General features: G+C 36.7%; 1 protein-coding gene across 8 annotated transcripts in view; it reads right to left on the bottom strand.

Annotated features, from left to right (window-relative positions):
• The window catches only part of JAKMIP1 (janus kinase and microtubule interacting protein 1), a 172,611-nt gene that overhangs the window by 89,489 nt on the left and 69,082 nt on the right, over positions 1-14,040 (bottom strand). For all 8 annotated transcript variants that reach the window (XM_030024242.2, XM_030024288.2, XM_030024298.2 and 5 more), the window contains one exon: positions 7,055-7,329. In XM_030024242.2, the coding sequence (XP_029880102.1) occupies positions 7,055-7,183 (129 nt within the window). In that variant the 5' untranslated portion in view covers positions 7,184-7,329. The remainder of the gene's footprint in view (positions 1-7,054; positions 7,330-14,040) is intronic.

Below are 14,040 nucleotides of genomic sequence, written 5' to 3'. Positions count from 1 at the left end.
GTGAAATGACAAGGGACAAAATAATAAAATCAGTAAAAGTAATAATTATCTCTTGCCTTCTCTTTTTGGTATGTCCCTGTACACACAAATCCAACAGTAACCGCAGCTTAAGCCTGCTCCAATCATGGTAATTTGAAGAATTTCAACAAATTTTAATAGATTATTCTGGGCCTGATGTTGAACATTCCTGAGTACCTTCTGCAAAGTGCTCTGAAACATCACTTCTCCAGGGTAACACAAGGTTTCATTGCTCCATATTCAGAGCCAACTCAATTGACTCTAAATTAGACAGGAAAACACTAGTATTACCAGGTTGTGACCAGACATACCTAATCAACTTGCTATACCCTTCTGAAATTCCAGTTTGGCAGGTAAATCCTGTACAATTCTTGCTTTTCTCCTTCCCTTGTGTTTCTCCAGGCAGCAAAGAAATGCTTCCTTTGAGTACACACCTTCCACCCCACAGCTGGCTAGAAAAGGAAGGTATTGTTGCCTTCCTAGCAATCTTCCTTCAGCACCGCCAGGGTCAAGGTGTTTAACTGAGTATCTGAAGACTAATGAGCTGTTGCTAGGCCACTGGGAAAGCTCTTCATGAATAGGTATTTGGCACCCGCATCAATCACATCAAAACTGTAGGTGTCACCGCCAGTGAAGCGGCTTTGTTTGCCTGATCTTTTCCTGATTATAAGCTAAAAAGGGCTGATATTGAAATTGGAAAGGAAATCAGCTTTGCAGTCTCTGGTCATATCAGAAATCCGCTTGGGGGGCAGGGGGGTTGCAGGTCTAAAAGATTCATCCAGGAGATCTGTAGATCTGCCTGGATCAACTTTAATATGTCTACACTGGTATGGTGTTCGAGGATAAGGAGGGGAAGCAACCACAAAAGCTGAGTCTCTGAAAGGCACTCCACCCACTGTTCCAGTGGGGAGCCGAGTAGGAACAGCAGCAGTAATCAATGTCCCCCAAACACAAACTCACACTTTGGTCTCCATTATCAGAGACTACTCAGTCAGTCTTAGGGCACTGGATGACTTAAAACTGCTGGACACCTGAAGCTCCTACTTGGAAGTGACATGGCATAGTGAAATACCTTGTAGCTAGAGAAAATTACTGTGCAACAGGCTAATGTCAGAACAAAAAGATGAAGACGCTCAACATGAAAGGTTGATAATTATTTGAACTGATTGGTGTGTCAAGGAGAAATTATCCATCAACCAGATTGCAAGACCTCTGTGCTAAAATGAACAAAATTCTGCTTTCAGGCAACCACTTCTCCGAATCTCCTTCTCCTCTAATGAGAGCTTAGAAATGGCAGAAGCAGCAGTCAGGCATGACTCCACCATATCAGATGTTGCTTTGATGGAACTTGTACTCACTGCTCAGTTACGTGGTTTAACCCCAGCCAGCAACTGAGCACCGCACAGCTGCTCACTCACTCCACCCCCCCGCAGTGGGCTGGGGGAAGAATTGGAAGGGTAAAAGTGAGAAGGAAACTCATAGGCTGAGATAAAAACAGTTTAATAACTAAAAAGAAATAATAATAATTTTTTAAAATTGTAAGGAAAAGAGGGGGGGGGGGGGGGGGGGAAGAGGGAAATAAAACCCAAGAAAGACAAGTGATGCAAATGAAAACAATTGGTCACCACGAACCAACCGATGCCCAGCCAGTCCCTGAGCAGCGGTCCTCAGCCAACTTTCCCCCTAGTTTTATTGCTGAGCATGATGTCCTATGGTCTGGAATATCCCTTTGGTCAGTTGGGGTCAGCTGTCCCAGCTGTGTCCCCTCCCAACTTCTTGCACCGCCCCCCAGCCTACTCACTGGTGGGGAGGTGTGAGAAGCAGAAAAGGCCTTGGCTCTGTGTAAGGACTGCTCAGCAATAAGGAAAACATCTCTGTGTTATCAACACTGTTTTCAGCACAAATCCAACACATAGCCCCATACTAGCTACTATGAAGAATTTTAACTCTATCCCAGCCAAAACCAGTACACTCAGTTACCATTTTCCCAGTCCAGTAGCAAGCCTCTACTGCTTGCTTCATTTATCTATGATCTTACTCATTGTTCCTTCTCCATAGCAAAAAGCTTTCTGTGCTCCCTCTTTATTCTGACCACTTTCATAAATATCCTCTTCTTGCATGTCCATTTCCAGTAACAAATGAATTTTAAAAAACTATTTAAAATTAATAAATTAAAAAATAAAGGCACCATATCTACTGCAATCTTTCTTGCCTCAAACATTTCCACTTTTGATAATCTTTTAACCTAAACTCTGAAGATTATGTGACAGTATCAAAGGATCACAGAAAATGTGTTTCTGTTCATATCTGCATATATGAAACTTATCTCTTTTCCCTGTGCTATATTTGAATCCCCTAAAAACTTCTGAAGACCCCAGTCATTGTCCTTTTATTCCAGATTTAAACAGTTTAGATACATAATTTTATAAGGTACATTAATTTTAAAGGCTCTACTACAGTTCTGAGTAGAATTTTCCCGCATATCACATTGTAAGATCAGACTTTTTTAAGAACTCTTCCACTGTGTTTTCTGTCGACCTCTTCCAACATGATACCATCTAAAAGGTTTAATTATCATACTTTCTTGTTGATTCTTCCAAATTAATCATCAGACAGATACTAAGCAATGATTATGTCTCACTCCTCTCCAGTATCTGTTTTACCCAGGTTAGAAATTGCATTATCATGTCTAGCATAGACACTCATTTAATAATTTTGAATTCTGATTGAAGTAACACTGCCATGTTTATTCTTAGTAACTTTGTTATTTACTGTCCAATGGTTGACAGATGTCCAAAATTCTCTCGTTTTAGTGATTTTGTTAAGTAATGAAAATTTACATGTATATATCAAGCATAGAGAACAGCTGAATTCAAACACCCTTCAACTGCTGTCAGGAAACAACCTAACGAAAGGGATGTGTTTCCTTTTAATCCCAGTTAGTAGTGGCAGGAGTAACTTTACATGGTTTTACCAATACTTCATCCATTTCCCTGCTCCAAGACGGCTGGCATGTTTCATTCCCAATTACAATACCTTAGTGCCTCCTTGCTATTCAGTACACTCCTTACAGTTCAGTAAGTTAACAGGCTCCTTTCTTATTCCATACATAGACAGGAATAACATTCATTTATATATATATTCAGTATGTCTGGATTCTCAAATCAATAGCTGTATTTAGAGTTCTTCCATACATACTGACCATAACTCTTTCCCATAAATAAAGCTGTTTTGACAGTATGACATGCTATCTCTTTTTTTTTATTTATTTTCACGTAGTGAAAATAAATACATTTTTTTTCAACTTATAAGGAATCACTGTTACACACAGATTCAACACCTGATGTGAAAGCTCAAAAACCCCAAAGAAATCTAGGAAAAGTATGAGGCCTTACAAAATCAATCTATAAAATTGTGAGGTGATACAGTGGCAACTGAGTTGAAACATCTCATTTATCCTAACTCCTAGATGTGTTGTGATCTCAACTCTATAAATGTACAGACACAAGCAGAATATGGGTATTTAAAAGCAACAGCAGAACTCAGTGAAGCTGGAGCAATAGTGACAGCAAACACTATAACACCTTGCTATCAAGAACAAAATATTACACAAAGTATTGGAAGACTATCTTCTAACATTTGTTAACCATCTCAGTAGGAATAGGTACTTTGTAGTACTTGTTCCTAAATATTCACAGATCTCAGCATAGGCATTTATAAAACCACTGAGCTGATTCACGTTTTTTTGACTCTGATTTCCAAGACAGTGCTCATTCACTGCGCCTCCTTGTGCTTACTGCATCGGACTTTAAGGTTCAGTTAGAGCGAGTCCTGCCTCCATTCATGTTAAAAATAAGTATAATTTTTGTGCTTCGGTCAACTCTTTTTGTTACCTGATACCGAAATTTTGGACATCTTCCAACCAAACATTTCCACTAGCAGAGAGAGGGCAGTGTGTGAGCCCATGTTCAGTTCATGCATTTCTTTCTGCAGGCTCTCCATAGATGGCAGCAAACCTACAATCCCAGGAGGACAAGCTACATACCAACAGGCTGCCCAAACACATCACACAAGTGTTCCCAAAACAAAAGGCAGTAAAAGGGAACTAAGACAGGGCCACAACTTTTGTTTCACCCCTTTGGCAACATAAATGAATCCTCTGCTTGTATGCCAGAGGCCCAGAACACCACCAGCAAGATCCACAGCGATGCATACCCAAAGCACTGCAAACATACCAGTTTTGGATCAGGTATTGCATAAGCATGGAGGGGAACAATTTTACAGGAGAAATTACTTTAAATGGCTCAACAACAAATTAAACAAAGTGAACTGCGAAAATACGCATGAAGTTTTGGACGTCTCTTGCGTAAAATTTTATTTCAAAGAAAACAGTATTTTGCAGGCAGAAGTACATTAAGACTAATTTCCATTTGTGATGTCTCTCATCAATTAGAAGGTTCTTCCTCAGATAAATCATTAATATAGGCATATACATGAGGGACAAAATAGTTTAGGAGAATTAAATTGAATTAATTGGCCCCACAAGAGTTTGTTACCTTTCCTAATACAGTTTATGTCCCACAGGCCACAGAGCTGTCTCTCTAGCAGCTTCAATACATTCCCTCTTACCTCTGTGCCAATAAAGCCATCTAATTTATTTAGAATTCTCTAGGCACAGTGGTTTTACTTTTCTGATACAAAGCCGTAATTTCTGTTGGTTTTGTTACTTATTTTTAAGCTACAGCCTAAAGAGGAAAAATCTCTATGGCTTTAATTTACTCATCTTGTCAGTCAAGGCATCCCATGTAACTGCTGCACAGACAGAGAGCAGGCTGTTGCCCTGATGGTGGGAAATAAACTACACGGCTCAATTCTAGTTAAATGACTTGGGGCAAACACCACAGTGAAGATGTGGCAAAGAGGCTGAAGACCTCTTCCCCCTCATCCTCCCAGAAATGAACTCCAAGAAGCTGCAGGATTTACTATGGACTGCACTTTATATTTAGTAGGATTTTAGAACACTCTGGCTGTAATTTCCTCTTTGTTATTCACCTACGCATTACGTATGGGAGCCCACTCATTTCTCTGCACGTGTATGTGCACAATACACAGATGTGTGTCCTGTAACAACCTCAGTACTCCAGAAAATATGAACTTCTCAAATTGTAGAATGATGAACAGGCAACCAAACTGAAGCAACTCTTACCAGATTGGATATAGGTAAATCAGCAGACTACTTATAGAACATGTTCCTACAGCTGTCATGGTCTTGTAGCTACACTTTATTCATAGTTGAATCGGAGTTAAACTTGACACTATTACAGCATCAAACTTGGAAGCATATCAGGACTAAACTCTTCTTAGTGTTTGTGTAATCTTGTAGATTTTTTTAGAATCTGAGCAATTTAAACATTCAAAATTAATTCATTCTTCTGTCCAAGGTATAAGATAACTTTATAATTATGTGCTGCCTTTAATGCAGTTAAAAGATTATAATAAAATTCACATCTGTATATCTATATAAAAAGTGATACAGAACAAAATAGGAAATAAGATAAAATAACTAAAAAGAAAAATTTACTAATGTAAACATAATGTACCATCAGCTCACAAGTCTCTTTCCAAACAGAAGCACTGAGACACTAAAAATGACAATGAAATAATACAATTTATCAGCTGGTAAAGTTCAATTTTAGAGAGTATCAGCTACTAGTAAGTTTCATGGTGTGTGGTTTTAAGAAGCAGAAGTGGTTTGTGCCACTCTCGTTTTGTAATTTATTCTCATTATAACAAACAAGAGTGGGAGAAGTTGGATGAGCAAGCTAACAGCAAAAAAATCTGACTTTTCTGTTCACTCATCAGTACTGCTGACCCTTAAGAAATATGACTTTTTGCTTTAGTCTGCAAACAATAAAAATTTCCAAGGCAACACAAATTTAGTTGGCTGATATATACTGAACCTATTGTAACAGTCAAACAAGGATTAAGGCTTTCTTGGTTTTTTTTCCTCTGTAAGAAATAAATTCTGAAGATTATATTTGTAGGGGGGGTTGTTTGCTTTTTAATTAAAATATGAAAAATAAGACCATTCAAAGCTGAGTATCACACAAGGCTGTTAAAGAAACTAGAACATACAGGAATATTATTATTCAGGTGTTCCAAATTTTACACCATTATAAAGAAACAAGGCTAGAACAAAGCTATGTTATATAAAGTGAACACATTTTCAGTGCATACTTGTTCCACTGGGAAGTCCTTGAGACTCTTGCAACTACAATATCACCAAACAAACACAGATAAATCCATCTCCACATGGATTCATCTCCAGGACTGCCTTGTGCAAAGTCAAATGTACCAACTGAGATTAATAAACTAATAGAATAGAAATAACCTTATTGGCTTGTCCATATTTTAAACTGCTACAGAGATATACAAAAGTAAATGCTAATCTTTATACATATATATGTACTTCATGAATGAACAATTTCTCCTCAATACCTCTCGAACACGTGCGAGATGATAGACAAATATTGATGGATCTGTTTCATTAGCAATGATGCATCATTGAACAGCTCAGAGCAATGGCACACATAACCTCAGCAAATCAAAACAGGACTCCTACACGGAAGATTTCCAGTTGATTTACATTCTCCATAGGTATTTAAAGTGACATGCTTTGAATATGGTGCTGATGTTTGACTTTGAAGACATTTCTTTTTACAACATGCAGTTTTCAGTGCTAAGATCAAACACAAATCTCCCTTGTTGCCTTTAAGTTACACTAAGCTAGTGCCATTTGTATTGCTGTGACTGCAGATTTCAGTGACTGGATGTTTGGGGATATTTACTTCCTTTTGCACATTATTTAAAATAGTTAGCACCAATTCCAGTTCATCAGTGGTTCTTCTGATTTCACTGTGTCACATATTTTTCTTAAGTTTAACGCATTTTAGTAGTGAACTAGTTTGAGATTCTGCTCGTTTCTAACAGTGCTACTGTTAAGAACAATGATCACAAAATACAGACAGGCAAATACCTTGCTTTTTTCTTGCTGAAATTCTATCTGGATGTTGGTTAGTTTAGTACGTAGCTCCTCATTAGCAGCTTGCAGGGCTTCAATCTCCATGTCGGACTTCTCTCCCTTGGCACGACTTTTCTTTGACATAATTATTTTTTAAGTTTAAAATAAAATTTTTGCTCCACACTGAGCTACTGGCTAGTGCCTTCTGCTTTTAGCATTTAAGAGTCATGTAGTATTCAACAAAATTTTTCACACGGATCTCTGCCATCGTGGGAGCAGTCTCTCATGTCCTGGAAGAAACAAAGTAGTGGGAACAGAATTAGGCTACAGCATTGAGCAGAGTTGAACATCAGACTTGACATCCAGTTTTAAAGCATGCTGAACTTCCTTGTGGTATATACTATATTGCATAGTGTACTAGACTTTGAAAGAAATAGATCAGAAAAGAAGAAGTTACACAATATTTCATCATCTTATCTAAACCCCATCCACTGTAATCTGATGTCCACAGAAATAAAACTCTTTACAGCTATGATAAATATAGCATGTAAAAACAGAAATCATATCTTATTCAATGCCTGACTTGGTCTGTGCTCAGGATTCCCAAAAGGCACAGAGAGAACCATAAATTAACTGAAGCTGGTGGTGTTTCAGTGGAAATAGTTTCTTTCCTGTAGTAAGAAGAAAACACTTCTCAATGTATCAGTTATAATTCATAATTGTATTATTCATAATTATCATTGAGTCTCATAGCATCAGGATATATGGAAAAGGTATCACAAAACTGGAAAAACATTTTAAAAATACTTCTTAAAAATATCATATATATGAACTGGTTATGCTTAGGGTTGATACTGTTTGAAATGCTCTAATCAAAACATGAAGGTATTCAACTTCATTTTCATTCACCAGCATGCCTCTAAGCTTAAAGAGTATTCAAGTATTTAAATCAGCTTTATGTAATTTTCAAGGAGAATATCAATAGCAGACAAAGAACCCTAATTCCAATAATTAGGAAATCCCACAATTAGTTTCCTTCATGAGTAGTTATAGAAGCTTAATCTGTGGCTTTTTTTCCTCTCTGCTCTCCTCTAAGAATGACCTGGTGCTCCACAAGAACAAACTGAGCAACAAGTGCTATCAATGCTGAATTAGTTCCCAAACTGACATCCTCTGCTCATTTTAAATATCTGCATAATTTTCATCATTAAATTGCCAACAAGGCAGGGAGGTTCTTACTTTAATACTGAACTACATCTCTGGAGTATTGTATTTCCAAGAAAATTGCTACCAAATTGCCTTCAAACAGTAAGTTGCCCTTTGCAACCTACCTCTCCCTGGGTGTTATTTTAGAAATTGTATTAGAATGAAAATCATATGCATTCTTTAGCACATACTTTCTAAGGGGTTAACAACTAATACCCCAGGTGTGTACATCATTTGGTAAGTTCAACTAAATACATAAGTTTTATTCTCCTCTTTAAGGACTGGTAAACAGAAACCAAGGAGTTAAATATCTTGCTCAAAATGACAGGTCAAATCAGACAAAATGTGACCAGAATTCAGGACACCAGGTCTCAATCTGTTTGACAATATTCCCATGCAGTTCCTTCATTTATAAAAAGCCATTGAAAAGAGACCAACTATACCAATTATTTGCTAAAGTAACTTAAGTGAAATCATTGTTTTCCTTTGTAATATCAGATGCCTTTCCTTCCAAGCTTAATAACCTATCAATTTATCCTATGCAATATAATTTGATCTGTTCCTTAAATTCATTATAGTGAGCATTTTAAAAATACAATTTATGAAAAACCAAGAAATTTAGTTAAATTTTAATTTTATTTATGTTTCAAACCTACCTTACAAAACAAATAAACACTGGTGCTACTCTGATTTTATCCATAATTGTTGATTCAAGAAAATTAAATTAGCAATATTCTTCCAGTAACTTGAAAAAAAGAACTCTTCAGTGAGTAGAAGACAAGAGGAATTATTGTTCTTAATAAAGGAATATCATGCTATTAATCTATGGAGTTTCTATGATGCTAAAGACTAAAACTAAAAACTAATCAATATATTTCATCCAAAATCCTTAACTGTATGGAAAATTTGAATTCAAAATCAGTTGCTAGTGTTATTTCCCTGGTCAATTTGTAAAGAAAATCTAACGTAACATAGATGTGCAAATCCAATCTATAATAATTCCACAACGTTTACAATGGTGGAAGGGGAAATGAATTGTTCTTTATCTCAAAGGCTATCTGGGGTATGCAGATACTATCGAGGAATTATTCTTGAAATCCTTACTAAAAAAAAATTCCTGATGCAGCCAGATTATATAGATTTAATTCAGTAGATGATTAACTAAAGTAAGGAAACCAAAAACATCCCTCACTGGCCTGGCTACATGAATTTTAACCTCATCAGATTCCCCCATCCCCACCCCCATCTCAATTACAGTTTGGAATAAAGAACATTTAAGTGATAGACATGTTTGCTTCTCCATCAGTAAAACAAGAAAGTGAGGCATCTGTGCTTGATGTGGATATACATGACATCCAGAGAACCAAAAAAGAGATTTGAAATGTGGAGTGTTTTGAAATTACCACATATACTTTTTTCAGAAACAATAATCTCTCCTGACTGTACCATGCTCCCAAGCATATTATGAAGATACTAGACCATTCAATATGAACATCTAAACTTATATTTATGCACTTCAGGGGACGGCCTGTCTCTGAAGTCCTGGTCATGTATAACTCTCAATGACTGCAGATTTCATGTTCTATCCAAGAGTCACCATCACTCAAACCCTTTAACAAACCAGGTCCTACAGTAAGGTACCAGAATAATGCTGTTGTCTACCTTTGAAAATGTGGGGGTCTAAATATAATATGCATTATTTAAAGCTGTTCAAATTACCTGTAGCACTTAAATTAGCCTTAAAAATAAAGAATTCAGCACAACCCTTTGAAGTACTCTTTAGAATTTAAAAAAATGGGAATCTCAAAACATTGTTCCCAATATTATTCCTGTAACTTCCAACAGTTTAAAATTGTACCTTTCAGGTAAAATAAAAGCTTACACCCAGAACCTGAAGAAAATCACCCTCTTCTCTTACAGACATTAAGAAAAAAACCCAAACCAACCAAAAAAACCCAAAACCCGAAACGAAAACCAAAACCAAACCCCACAACCCATCAACCTGCATTGGTGGGCATAGAAACACTTCTATTTTTACTCTTCCCTAGATACATCTTCCAGCCTATCTATTTCAAAAGCAGGAACTATGGCAACACAAAGTCTCTCTACATACTCAAAGAGGCACAAAGCACAGACACACAAGGGCTACAGCAGAAGAGCACGCATCTTGATTCCCGAATGAAATGGTTAGAACCAGTGAGTGCCTAGATTCCCTTCTAGTTGACTACCCACATTTACTGTTTGGATAAAGGTCAGGATTAAAAAAATAAAATAAAAAATTAAACTTGTAAATACAATGAGAAAAAAGAAAGAAAAAATATCCTACTCTGAAAAAATTTTACTTTACTGACTCAGAAGCTTCAACCAACAACCTATTTATTAACTCACCATATGTCAGTTGTGAGGCACGTTCACAAAGCCACCACAATACAGTCCCACAATCACTCCATGAATAAAAATAGCCACTTCCTGTGCTGTGAGTTCTACGCACTTATTGCAAACCTTAAGATCATTTGAATATATTTTATATTTCACAAAAAAAAAGGATAGGAAAGAGTAATGGATTCTAAATCACAAGTCACCTTTTCAGCAGTCTCTGGAATGTACCAAATGTCTCACTTTACTTGCTAGGTATAGGGGCATTTGTAATTCAAGAAAAAGAACAACAACAAAAGAAATAAACTTGATTGGATTTGAAACAACTGTTCAACAGTTTGAGGGACTGGCATGTGAGAGATCAAAATATTTAACATGATTAACAAATTATTACTCTATTTGTGTTAGACATTTTGGGAAATCCATTAAATTTCTAAGGTATCTGGAAAATCAATCAGCTGAACAGTGTTCCAATCGTAACTTCCAATGTCTCTTCTATTTGCTTTACAGATTTAAAGGATGTACTTTATCACTACCTCAGTCCCTTCCCCAGTTTTTCCAAGTAAGGCCTAGAACTAAGTCATGAATTGCTTTGTGATGCTTCTAGATATTAAATATCAATAAAACATAACATAAAATTAATTACTGCAAAAAGATGTGGAAGTGTAGTATCAAAGAATTTTGATTACTTAAGAGTAAGAAAAGAAGGAACTTAATAGTTTCTGGTGAAAAATAACGCCTTTTAAAGAAATGCAAGTCTTTAAACATGATTCTGTACTGAACACACAAAAATAAGTGGAGGGTTAGATCTTCAGAGAGCGAGTCTTACAGTAATAAAAAGTAATTAAGAGGAATAGTTAGTACACCCATAAACTCAAGTAATAAATATGGATAAAAATAACATGGCAACAAGAAGAATTTACTAAATGGTGTCATCCAAAATTCAGCATTCCAGTCTTCATTCAGACTTGAACATTATTCACCTTCAACATGATTTTTGGAGTTAATGAGTCATCTCAGCTGAAACACCAAGCAAAAACACAGGTACAGGGAAAAAAAAAAAAAAGCCCTTCTTCATCTAGACACTTTGCCTCCACATAGTGTTTTTTCATTTTACTTCAACCTTTCTCTTATACTACTGAAGAGCCCGCTACGGACTACCCATAACCCTCTTGTGAACATGAGACGTAAGTACATTCTTAGTACAGCACAATTATGAATATTCAAGAAGTTTAAAATAAATTTTATTACCTAGCACCTGACAATAGTAAATGCAGTGGACACAGGTACAATGTTAACTTCAGAAGTAACTGCCAATTCATCTATGTTATAGTTTAAAAACCAGTCATCATCAACCAGTGACTGTATGGGAAAGACAATGTTCATAGCTCCCAATGCCCAAGGCGCATTTCTCACAAGGTTCAGATGACCTACATTTCCTGCTTCAATTCTCAGTCCTATATAATAAAACGTGGCTGAATGGATAAAAGCAAAAGCATCTCTACAGGATGTAAAATAATACTTTTCCCAGCCAAAAAATACAAACACAAATTATAAGAATAATTTTCTGAGTATATTGTAGACTAGTCACATTTTAGATACCCATTCATTAGCTACCTACAGAGACAGATCTATTTCTATAACAGTAGAGCTTTTGAGGGTTATTCTGAATCCTATCCCACTTAGGGAAATGCATAGTTTCCTTACAGTGGAATGCATTTGTAAGTGCGTGCCACTTCTGATTTTTTTGGTGGATAAAAACAAAACCATCTTTATTGTTAACCAACAGCTCCACATTCATTTTTGCAGATTCACAGCCTAGTCTTGAACCATTCTTGCTTTAATAACAATATACCTATAGTCCAAACTATATAGAAAGCAATCACCAGGAAGGTCTAAGTATTTTTAACTGTTATTTTGCAGAAAGAGCTCATAGTAACATAATCCTGTTTAGCACAGTTGAACAGAGGTAACTTCTTTGCTTGGTAGAGATTCCAATGTAGCATGAATTAGGCTTTTATGACACCTTACTCAGAAGGTTCATAGCAGGTGATACCCTCGGATGAGCATAGTATTTGTAAGTATGTCAGTCAGCTCTTCTGCCAAGGACAGTAATTGCCTCTGTTATTTTTTCAATGGCACCTCAGGAAAGGTGATCTGCTGAGATTCTGTATCTCCAGTCTTTCAGAAAATTCCCATTGCCCCCAGGAATCAGTACCCATGTTTTAACATCCCATCACAAATCACTGCCTTCCAGGTCCTCATGGAGCAGTTTACAGAACTAGAGTTTGGCAAGTTTTGGAATGAATTTCACCAATGTATTTATTTTCGCTTCAGTTAATTGGTTGCCTGTCTCATGTATGCATCTATTAAAACACATGCAACTAAAATATGTTTCCAAGTCACTGCACACCACAAAAAAAAAAAAAAAAATCAAATTATATCAAACTCATTTAAACTGTATATACATACCCTCAAACATATGAATACCTACTACAGACAACCATATAACACTGAATAATTATTTTTGATTGGTACTACTGCAGGCCATTGGATAGCATCCAGTACATTAATGGCCTCATTCTAGTCATAGGACATAAGCAGCCCATCCAAAAAAAAGCTAGCTCTAAATTTACAAGAAATTATCACAAGTTAATTTGCAGTAAAAAAGGGAATGTTTGAGCTGAAGAGGACAAGGCAGAGGGAAGGAAAGGAATCTCAAATGCATTTAGTCACCAGGATGAATTTGACTTTATTATGTATACAATTTTAAAAAATCTGTGTTAAAGCTATTTACAGAAGGGACAGTATCTTCAATAATCCTTGCAAGCCATTTAGAACAGGAACCACAGAGTAGTTGCATGATGGAAAAGGATTTAAAGGAACGACAGGTCTCTGACTTTATAGATTACTTTGGAGGGCAACTGAAGGACGGGTTCAAAAATGTAACTTCACCTGGACTATTTACTGTGACTACAGGCAATTGTCACTGCCATTCCACTGCCAAGTAACAACAGAAATGCAGTCTTTCGGGTGCAAAAATGCTAACCTCTCATATGAGACCCCTGTCTGATATCCTGAAATGAATAATCTCCTCAAATTGCTACAATTACTGAGGTCAAAGGTACTGGAACAGCAGAGAACAATCAAAATAACAAATTTACATAGTGGGATGGGAACAAAAAGCAGAGGCAAATATGCACAACAAATGTGTTTGCACAACACCACAGCTTGTTTGGAGAGATCTGTGTAGTGCCCAGTGAGCAGTACAGCTGCCTTACAATACAGCATTACACAGTCTTCGTGCAGAAAAGTGGTGGAAAAAATTGACTCCACTACAGGCCCCCTAGCAGAGCAAGTGAACCAGATCTCCTCCAAACCTCTGTTGCCACATACCTCCTCCAGCTCAGCTGGCCCCT

The sequence above is a fragment of the Aquila chrysaetos genome, chromosome 1 (assembly GCF_900496995.4).
Source record: "Aquila chrysaetos chrysaetos chromosome 1, bAquChr1.4, whole genome shotgun sequence".
Classification (NCBI taxonomy): domain Eukaryota; kingdom Metazoa; phylum Chordata; class Aves; order Accipitriformes; family Accipitridae; genus Aquila; species Aquila chrysaetos.
The sequence above is the reverse complement of the archived record's forward strand: the minus strand, read 5'-3'. Positions and strand labels throughout refer to the sequence as shown.